Source organism: Oryzias latipes, chromosome 15 (genome assembly GCF_053564925.1).
Source record: "Oryzias latipes strain Hd-rR chromosome 15, Olatipes_Hd-rR_3.1".
Lineage (NCBI taxonomy): Eukaryota > Metazoa > Chordata > Actinopteri > Beloniformes > Adrianichthyidae > Oryzias > Oryzias latipes.
The window spans coordinates 27,319,321-27,329,649 of record NC_136251.1 but is presented as its reverse complement, the minus strand read 5'-3'; the positions used below and the strand labels follow the sequence as shown (position 1 = coordinate 27,329,649).

At 39.2% G+C, this 10,329-nt stretch overlaps 1 protein-coding gene across 2 annotated transcripts; it reads right to left on the bottom strand.

Annotated features, from left to right (window-relative positions):
- Positions 1 to 550: 550 nt before the first annotated feature.
- zgc:172136 (FERM domain-containing protein 6) lies at positions 551 to 10,043 on the bottom strand. Of its 2 annotated transcripts, none has more exons than XM_004077434.5 (14): positions 9,905 to 10,043; positions 7,874 to 8,072; positions 6,904 to 6,994; positions 5,828 to 5,907; positions 4,478 to 4,554; positions 4,183 to 4,378; positions 3,364 to 3,519; positions 3,052 to 3,117; positions 2,623 to 2,691; positions 2,365 to 2,539; positions 2,016 to 2,276; positions 1,777 to 1,908; positions 1,616 to 1,689; positions 551 to 1,540 (listed from the first exon to the last, which is right to left on the bottom strand). In XM_004077434.5, the coding sequence occupies exons 2-14, from the start codon at positions 7,949 to 7,951 to the stop codon at positions 1,298 to 1,300; spliced, it is 1,698 nt and encodes a 565-aa protein (XP_004077482.1). In that variant the 5' UTR covers positions 7,952 to 8,072; positions 9,905 to 10,043; the 3' UTR covers positions 551 to 1,297. The 2 variants fall into 2 exon arrangements, with proteins under 2 accessions (XP_004077482.1, XP_023819048.1); XM_023963280.2 differs by lacking the exon at positions 9,905 to 10,043 and adding an exon at positions 9,375 to 9,540.
- Between the last annotated feature and the right edge of the window lie 286 nt (positions 10,044 to 10,329).

The window sequence follows — 10,329 nt, the reverse complement described above, 5'->3', positions numbered from 1 at the left end:
AAAAATGATGTCAGCTTTTTCCCAAGTTAACATCCTTTTGGATTTAACAAACGTTGAGAAATCATTTCAAAAGTGAAACTACATTTAAAAGGAGGAGATGGTAACTAATCTGTTCCTGGCGGTTAGAAAAAAATGTAAAGTGGTGATAAAAATCAAATATAAGAAAGTTCTCATGCTTTATTCCTGTGTTTAGACCAAAGCATTTCAATAAATGTTAATTTTTTTAGGAACAATATAAAATTATCAAGATAATTCAATTTACCTGGTTATCAGAATAGTAATCTTAGATAAACCTTTTAGAAAAGTTTACTTTTATAATACTTTCACAACAAAATAAAAGGACAATTTTGTAGACATTAAAAACCCTGTTGCAGGTATGTGTTTTCATTTTTTTTTGGGCTTGCCTTCCTGACTGCAGAAACTTCACAAAACAAACAAGTATAGCAAATAAGTGAAATCCCCTGATATTTCTCCAAAACAAATTGTTTTAATCCAGGAGTAGTCTTTTTTCCATTGAACATACAATAAAAAATTAAAAGACAAAATATGCTTTATGAATTTAGGATTATTGCTCACATTTATTTGCAATTTCATGGTTTGAGACACTCTTTCCTAGTTTGGTCATGTTGGCAAAAGTTCAGATCAATTATGTAATGCCCCAAAAACAATATGTAGAAAGAAAGAAAGAAAAAAAGGGAACAACTGGCTCTGTGTTGGATCATATAAGAAAATAATGCATTCATTGTACACTAATTACAGAAATAGCATCCCACTAACTTTGAATGACCTGTAAATGGTGCAGTAAATCCTTTAGGAGAATAATAAAGAAAACTTGGCTGGCTCAGATAGTATAAAAACAGTATATTATTACAAAATGATTACAAAAATAAAGATTACAAAACAGATATTTTACCACAACTTCTGAAGTATTTTCTAAAAAAATAAAAAAAACAAAACCCTGACAGCAAGAAAGCGACGTTTTAGAAAAGCAGGTTTAAAACTTAAAAAAATATTTGCTGAAATCATCTTTCATCAGGCATTTCAGAGAAGGCTTAACATTGATTACATGTGCTTTTGGTCATAGAAAATGAACTGTAATAAAAACTCATTTATATACACATTATACAATAATAAATATCCTGTTCACAAACTGGACTGTGGCGAAATCTGTTATTCAGACATTCACAAGAGATTTTTCAATCATGTTCCTGTAATATGAAGACATTCATGACTTCCAAAATAAACAGAACTTTAAAGGAAACCAAGTGAATACGTGTATTTATCAGAGTCAATGTGCTCAGAAGATGAATTCTTGAAAGGAATCATCGCCTAACAAATCCAGGGAGAGGCAGTTGGTAGATCTACGGCCATAAAAGGAGGGTTTGGACGGACATTGCACGAGCGGGGAAGAGCTCTTCTCCGCTAAAAGGTTTGAATTGATCGCATCTGGGAAGTCGAAGGTGTAGTTTTTAGAGGAGTCAGGTGGTAATGACCCACCAAGGCGTGTAGGAGGCAGAGGTTGAAAGTTGGATTTGAGTTTCTGGAAGGCAAAAAAATGAGGTTAATACTAGTAAACATCAAGAAAAGTACACAGAAAAAAATAACAGTCCCTCACCTCTTTAAAGGTTTCCCTGCTAGATAACTCTCCATCGTTCTTACTGTTGTCTAGAGGAGCACTCTCTTTGTTTTCTGGGAAGAACGCATAGCTTTATTAGCAGGAAGTAACAAAGATGAGTTTGCTTCCATGGTTGGATGACGGCAGTTTATTAGTGATACCTTGTAGAAGAGACTTTGAGTAGAATTCTGCACAATCCACTGACATTCCTTCCAGAAGATCTGCCAGGTGAAACATCTGGTCAGGATCATCGACCAGAACCTCCTTTGATTCTCCAAAACTGGTCCTAATTTCTAGATATAAGGTATTCATTTGTGTGAAAAAGGTGTTAAACAGAGTATGTTGAATGGCTGAATCAAACCCCTCAGTAAGTATTAACCAATGAGAAAACTCCACCCACCTTCCTCTGTTTGAGTTTTGCAGCCTGTGAAGAACTCGGAGGTGCACGAGCTGTCTTGACTGGCTTCTGAGCTCAAACATCTCTCTCCGTGTTGTTCTTCTTCACTGGAGGTCATTTCTGCGCAGATGCTGTGCTGCCGAGTGTCTGCCTCAATCCCAGAGCTGCTGGTGGAGTGTCGAGACAGACCAGGGCTGCTCTCACTGCCCGGGGGGTCTAAATCTAGCTCATCGCTGATGTAAGACTCTCTGTAATACTGTTTCTCTAAGATAAAGTACAGAAAATACTGTTAATATCTCTTATGCCACATCATAAACTTAGATCTTGCTGCACTGAAGGCTGTCAGAGCCACCTTTGCTGTCCTCCAGCTGGCGTAGGTGTTTGAGTGCAGGTTGGAGCTTGAGGTACAGCTGATGGCTGCCGCTCAGGTGCAAGAGGAGATGCCGAGAGCGGAACGACGAGCCGGTGTAGTAAACCAGCTTTCGGGCTGATGGCAAACCATCTGGCTGGATCTCAAATTTCTTGCCCTGAATAGAACAATGAATTACACATTGAAAATTCAAATGAAAGAATTACAAAGTTCTAAATTCACTTTAAAGAGTGTCCATACCAGGAAGGTTAGACGACCGACACTTGACCAGGGGAAGTCGTAAAGCAGCTGTCGAGTGTTGTTCACCTCCTAAAGAACACAGACACACAGTTAATCAGCAGGTTTTTTTTGTGCGGTCAGCTTAAATACGCTTCAAAGCAAATGATCAATTATCGATTTTCTTTTTGGAGCCATCTGGATTAGACGCGGAGGGCTTCCTCAGATATTTCACGGTCTGTTGCATTTTAATCAGCCCGGCCTGGTGTGCTAATCCCCCCAGATGGACAGATGAAGCAACTGACAGCCAGCCATCTCTTGATGGACTGCTGTTAGCAACGTTCCCACACATTCCTTTACACTGCTAGTTTTAGTTTCTAATGAGAACAGAAGGTTGAACTTCAAGCTAAAAAAAATGTGCTAATGAAGATGTTGTGAATTAATAACACACACCTGATAAACCTGCATTCCCCACAGGGTGAGGCCGAGCAACGTCGTTCTCCTGTCCTCCTTCTTGTCCTGCACAAATGAATGATAGGATGTCAGCGAGGCATCTGAGTGGCTCAGATAACAGAACTATTTGACAGTTAAGCCTCCCTCTTAATGCACCGAGAGACGAGAGCTGATGCTGGTGAGGGCACTTACACAACCCTTTAAAATGTAGCGGACTTGTAAAAACACAATATTGTGCAACCTCCAAAAAATGAAGTGTAATAACTATTGTGTAACTCATGAAAAAAAAAGAAAAGAAAAACGAGTCGTGACCTTTTGCAATCTATAAAATGTAACGGGAACGTCCTCCAGCTGACACGAGTCTCTGATGAAGCAGAGGATTGCATCACGAGTGGACATTCCCCACAGCTCCTGGTGTACTTTAGGCCCGTGGCACAGCAGGTAGTTCTCCCCGCGTTTAGCAACAATCTACAGGGAAAAAAAAATGGAGAAAACATGTCAGGGAATCTCCAAAATCATTTTGGATAATTCTTCATTTTTAGTCCCACTCAGATCCATCGTTTGATCCATTTTCACAGCGTTCCTGAAAGGTCTTTTAATTATGATTGTGCCATTTTTAGCCATAATAAAAAAAAGAAAACCTTTTTTTTTCTAGGACATAGTTTCTGCAGAGAAGATAATTAGAAATTTGCCTTTGAGTAATGGGTGGTCCTGTTGGCACAGAATAACCACGTCCCCGTCAGAGCCATCAGTTTATGCCCTCTCCTAACAGCTTACAGCCCCTCACAGCCCCAACCTACCATCACCGGTGCAACCAAAATGGCGAGCAATATCGGAGCAATCCAGCCGTACAGTTCTGAGCCGGATGAAAGCTCGGTAGTACTGGATGCATCAGAATAGAGCTGAGCAGGGAGCTTGTGGCCTGCCGATTGTAGCTTCTACGTGACAACTACGAGCTTTTTTAAACGGCACTCACAACAATTTAAATAAAGAAATCCTCAGAAATTCAAATTTAAGCTTAAGTTGTTTTATATTTCCACAAGTACATGTTAAAAAGAAAAACAAAAAACTCAATTTTCATCAGATTGGGACTTTAAAGTGTCAGATTGCTCCTACATTCTTAACACCTACCCAGGGGGGAAAGTAGTGCTTGGGTGCAAAATAGGATTTGACCTCTGCCCCCTCCCTCGACAGTAGGTAATCACCGAAGTCGGCCTGCAGAGCGTAACCCGCCAGCTGGAAGTACACCTCCTCCTGCTGACGACATTCGGAGCGCAGGACTCGCTCCCGCAGAGCTGAGAAGTAAAGACGCTGTGCCTTCTTTTCACTGGTGCCACACATGAGAGGCCAGAACAAAAAGTAGACGAGTCACCAATAACAACAGCGTGCAATGATTGCAAAACATGAATAAACAGGAAACACATACCTAATGAGTATTCCATTCTCTACATAGAACTGTATTTTGAGGAAGAGTACAAGAGTGAAGAGTCTCTTCTGGGATACCTGTGGAGAGATTCATTTAAAGTTTGTTTCATTCTGCAACACCTTCCCTCAAATACACCTGGAGCACCTAAACAGCATGTCCTTTTAATTCTACTCTTTTTGGGCCATTATGTTTAAAAAAAAAAAAACAACAGAAAAAAAGGCCAGCAAACAAAGACGTGTAGGTCTTTTCCTTTGTTGAGCCAAAATGTCAGCACTTTCCTTTCTGTTAAAAGCTTTTTATTGGTGCTTGGCTCTGCATTCTTTTAAGCTGTAACAGTAAAACAAGCTTAAATCCTCACCCCTCCAGCCCTGCAGGGCTGTGGGATTGAAGAGTTTTCTGATGAGTCTGAGATTGGCAAGACATGAGGGGTCAAGAGGAAGGCCAAACACCCCCCCTTTGATCTCCCCCATCCCTGTTCCAAAAGGCTTGTGGTTTGTTAAATTGCAGTTTCACAGATCAGTTATCTTCCTGTAAGTCGGAGCCTTTTCAAACAAACTCTCCACCTTCTGGTGTCCCTTTAAAGTAATGCTTCACTTTGAACGTGTTTAGTGAGCTTCTCATTACCGTTTTGTTTATTAACATTGTGAACAATTCTGGAGCATTGGTGATACTTTATTTCTCATTGCAGATCACTAAACTCCCAAATTGTTGGGAATTTAGTGTTTGTATAAGAAAACTGCTTATATTTTTAATTTAATTATATTAAATTAAAAACTTAATGTTTGCTTTTACTTTTGCTCCATTTACAAAAGCAAATCCATGATTTTCTAATTTGTAAGTTTAAATAAATACATATTTTACCTAAAACTAGGCCTGCACAAGACATCGCAAATTTATCATTATTGCGATATCAAGCAAATATTGCAAAAGACGGCAAAAATTGCTATAAATGGTTACCTTAAATGTGCTCAAAAAATCTTATGGCAGCTTGAAGTATTTGACAAATCAAAAAAATCCATTTATGCATTTGACCAATAGGATGGAGCCCTCTTATGTAAGACGTTCGCCTTCTATGTAGACGAGGGTCATTTGGAGTGTAATTTAGGAAAATTGACTCTTATTTGAATTAAAGTGTTTCAATGAAATGAAAAGGTTGATTTTATTTGTTTTGCTGTTTGTTCATTTGTTGCAGGTCATGTCATCATCGCAATATTGATCACTAATATCACAAATGGCGAGTTCTACTCATATTGTGCAGCCCTACCTAAAACTAAGCAATATATGCTCCTATCTGAAGACAGTTGGGTAACTTGAACAAAAAGCAGTTTCTTTGCAAACGGCTGTCTTTACCTTTCCAGGCTCTTGCTTCCATTCCTTAGAAAAATACTCCACCAGTTTCTCTTCCAGGTCTAAAAAGATGTGCTCGTTGTCTGGAAAGAAGGAAAAGGACAATCAGGAAGCACAGAGAACCAGAGCAAACAAAGCAATGATGTAACTGAGCGGAAAATTTGCCCCACAATGGGATTCATTAGCATTTAAGAAAAGGCTTTTGTTCTTTTATGTGTGAATTAGGCTAACAGGAAGCGATGACCACAGAACTAATCTTTTTTATTATTATTTTTTTTTCTGTTTCTTTAGTATGCAACTTGTGCGGCGTTTGCTGTTCATTGCTGTATTTCATTTCCAACACTTTTCATTATGCATCCTTTAGAATTCAAAGTTTAAGGTTAGGGTTGTTTTTCCTCTAAAGAAACAAGTCTTCATCTTAAAACAAAACCACAAAAAGCTGCTTGTAACCTTCTGAAAGTGGGATAACGTGGTATCACGCTCTGCCTGGTGCTGTGAGTCACAACATTGGTATTTTTTTCATCCGTGTTATCACTTTTGTTTAGCCGCACAAACTGAGCTCACCCGGCTCTTTCACAACTTTTTTTCTTCTTTTCCTTTTAGCCATCCGTTTCGTCTCCCAGCCCATTTCCATCCCACTTTGACTCATTCCAGCTCCCCTCACTCGCCGGCTCTTAGGCCTCCGGGAAACAGTGAGCAAGGCAGCTTGTGTCATGACAAGTGCCCCCCCATCCCTCCTCAGTAAAGCATAGGAATGCATGGGCACATTCCTGGCTTAATGAAGTTAATATAGCCGGGATTCTGGCCCAAGTGATCGCTGAAGCAACACCACAGAAAAACAAAAGGCCGTTTGTCGGAGCGGTGAGCCAGCTCTGGAAACAGAAGATTTAGGCATTTGCTCGGTGGCTAAAGTGGATTATAACTTTCAATTACGCAGATTGGGAGGGCAGAAGGGTAAGAAAAATGCAGCCATAGGCAGTCACTATAAGGTTGTCAGACTCTTGCCTTTAATTGATCATTTCCGTTTCCAGTTACTCGTCTGGACAGAAGTATGAGGTAAAACCGAGGAATGCGTTTACCTTTCACCACCGTGAGGCCAAAAAAGTGTAGGTCGTTGATTCCAAGATGTTCCGTTACACGACTAAAAACATCCTGTCCTGTGGCGTTAATCTGGAGCAAAGAAAAAGAACAGAAATGAATAACTCAAATGTAAAAACAAAACAAAAACAACAACAAACAACGAGTAATAGAAAGGATGTTTTAAAGTCCCACTCCAGTCATTTTTTTATCTGTTTTCAAAGCTGATTATGTCGTTTTTAAACAAAGTCAATACATTTTTTTTTTAAAAATCTATCGCTTTCTAAGACATACTTTCTGCAGAGCGGCAGTAGTCCTTCAGAAATTCACTTCCGAGTCGTGGGCGGGACCGTTGACAGAGAGCAACTCTGCCCCAACTTTTCATTCCCAGTGCTGAGAGCTCTCTGTTTACATGCTTTCCTGCTAGCTAACAGCCCCTCCCACCCCCAACCTAACATTACCGGTGCAACAACAACGGCGAACAATATTGAAGCTATCCAGCCGTATAGTTTAGATCCAGATGTCAGCTCAGACGAGAAAAGCAAAGACATTCATGGATCTGTTTGTCTACAAGTGGATGCATCAGAATGGAGCAGAGCAGGAACCTTGTGACCCACCCAGCGCATTTTCTCCAGTCACAAATACGATTTTTTTGTCTGCTCTGATTCCCAACGATTTGGATTAAAACAGAAATACAATTTAATCTTAAACTTCTTTTTACACGTCTTAGATTGTGCCAAAAATGCTAATAGGACATGTTAAAAAAAAACAAAAAAAAAAACCCACTATTTTCATCCGAGTTGGTCTTTGAAAAAGAGGCGAAACGTCTTAAACAAAAAAAAAAGAAGATAAAAAAACAAGTTCAGATGATTTTCAGAATGTTTTTCTGCTATGAAAGTCTCAGGGATGCATTTAAGTTTTTACAGAAATGACAACAGCAACAAAAGAGAATGCAAAGACATAAACACTCACCCCCACAGTGATGTCCAGTTGCTCTTTGTTGGGAAGGAGAACACAAACTGTTCTCTTGTGCTTTGTCAAGGTAGACATAACGTCTGAGTTGCGATAAAAAACAAAAAAAAAAGGGTTTACTCTGCGTTGCTTCCGTGTTTTTTTTTGTTGTTTTTGTTCTCTCCACTACGTGTCCTTCACTAGTTCATCCATGCTGCATCTGTAAAGACACAAAATCAGGGGTAAAATACGCAAACAGATTCAGCAAAAGTTCCAGATCAACGATAAAAACATTAAAAATAGGTCTACTGTTATTCAACTGAAGAAATTTGAAGGTGCAAACCTCTGCGTTTTTTTAAATATACAAAAAAAACATCACTGCTTTTTTATTTTAACAAGTTAAGAAGAGGTTAAACAGTAATATTTTTACAAAACTGTATTTTTGTTTTGTATGTGGAACAACTATCAGTTAACTTCTGCATATCTAGTCTCAGATGAACTGAAAATAATAAATAATGTGTCTTTTCTCACTGACTTTAGCATCCTGAGTGCTTTGCCTTTTGTAAGAAATGATGCCAACCAGTCATGGGAGAGATTTAATCTACCAAGTTCATCAGTTTATGGACCCAAGCCACAACTAGTACCAGACTCATCTGATTAACGTCTAAGTATCAATTAATCAGGGTAATTATTGCTGTGGGCCGACTCTGATCCCTTTAAACCCCACTCTGGACAAAACCTGGTAGAAAGAGGATAAAAAACAAATAAAACAGGCAGATCCTAAAAAAAACACCCACATTTTTAGAGCAACGGTCGCTTTACGAGGAGAATACGAGTTTGTATCAGTCATACAAAGCAAATGCAGGACATCAGTGGGATCATTATTGAAAGAGGTGTTGGTAAGTTAGTGGAGTTACAGGAAACACACGGTGGTGGTGTTTTGGGCTGATAGTGTTCTACTGAACAGTGTTTCTAGACAAGTTCCAACATGGTCTTCCTGACAACTGGGTGTCAGTTTAAACAGGCACAGAAAAACTAGAAATACCAGTAGCATGAACTTATTCATGACCCAATCACACTGAACCTCACCGTCAAACATAAAGACACATTCAAAGTTAAATCCTGGACTAAAATGATGGCCAGATTTTTAGGATTTCTCCTTATAAAGGCAATGAATGGATCAAAATCACTAATGTTTCAACCGTGTAGCAACATATTAAAACGTTGACAAAACAGAAGGAGGAATAATAGGGTGCGTTTACAAGCAATGGATTTTTAAGAAAAGAAAGAGTAGAAAAAAAGCAGACACTTAGCTTTTAGAGGAAAAAAAAGGGTATAATCAGCTCTTTTCATACCATAACATGTGTCCATAACAGCTTTATGCTGCAAAAAGTAGTAATCAAATTCTACAAACTGCACAATCCATGCCAGCCAGCAGTCAAATAAACACTTGTTGTTGACATTTTCAAACATCTCCCTTTTTGCTGCTGATAAGAGAAAAACTTGGCATCACATGAGTTACCATGATCTGCAGGCTTTAATTCCCGTCCAAGACTGTAATAATCCCCACTTCTGAGGCCGGCTGCTGGGAAAACAACACGCCCTGTCGACGCAGAAAACTCTCTGACTGAGGTATCAAAGGTTTTCCTCGGAATCTTTCAGAAAACGTCTGCGAGGACATTTGCATAGATGACAGCACACCATAGAAACTTTACCAGGAGGGTCAGTGAGGCACACACAGATGTGCAGCTGGGCTTTTCAATGATCCGGCCAGACATAAAAACTCTGCTCTGGGGTTATGGAAACCACCTGGCAGGGATGCCACGTAAATAATAAACTTCATAAAAACATATATGCAACTCATCCTAATGGTTAGTTAAAGGTAATAAACCTAGTCACGATAAGTCTTCACCCATCAATACTTACACATATAGGACCTAAAAAAAAAACAGCCATTTTCTTAAAAAAACAACGGTCATGTGATGCAGATAATTAAAAAAAAGCAAAAAAAAAGGACTTTTATACTCCAAAATGTGGTAATAAATCACTTACTGTGGCTCTGGTTTAGAAGAAAAAACCCAAAACTGCCGCAACAGGTGATTTCTATGGTAATTCAGACGCAATTTTCCGTTTGAGCAACCGTTAGCCTCATGTCTGCCCCGGTTTTCCTTTACTACTAGTTGATTCCCACATCCACTCCTAAGACCCAATGACTGGGCCATACCATTACGGGGAGTTGTAGGGGGGTTTCTTAGTTGTTTGAGTCACGTTGTTCAGTTCTTTCACTGCAAGTGTTAAGTTTTTGATTTTTATCTTTTTGGGTGGTAATGATAAACAGTGTCTATCAAAAATTGATATGAAATTTAATTAAAGTTAATGATCAGTATGAGAATGTGACAACGACGTTGAGCTTACACCCCTTTCGTCAGCCTATTGTGAGCTGTGCTAATTAGGACTGTCGCTATTTGCACGTATTT

Bases quoted from the DNA above. Each gene is read 5' to 3' on its own strand.
- zgc:172136 (XM_004077434.5), bottom strand. From the start codon at position 7,951: ATGTCTACCTTGACAAAGCACAAGAGAACAGTTTGTGTTCTCCTTCCC. The intron at 3,520-4,182 runs GTAGGTGTTAAG...TTTTCCCTGTAG, and splicing joins AGCACTACTTTCCCCCCTGG to ATTGTTGCTAAACGCGGGGA. The intron at 2,692-3,051 runs GTGTGTGTTATT...TGTGTTCTTTAG, and splicing joins GGGGAATGCAGGTTTATCAG to GAGGTGAACAACACTCGACA.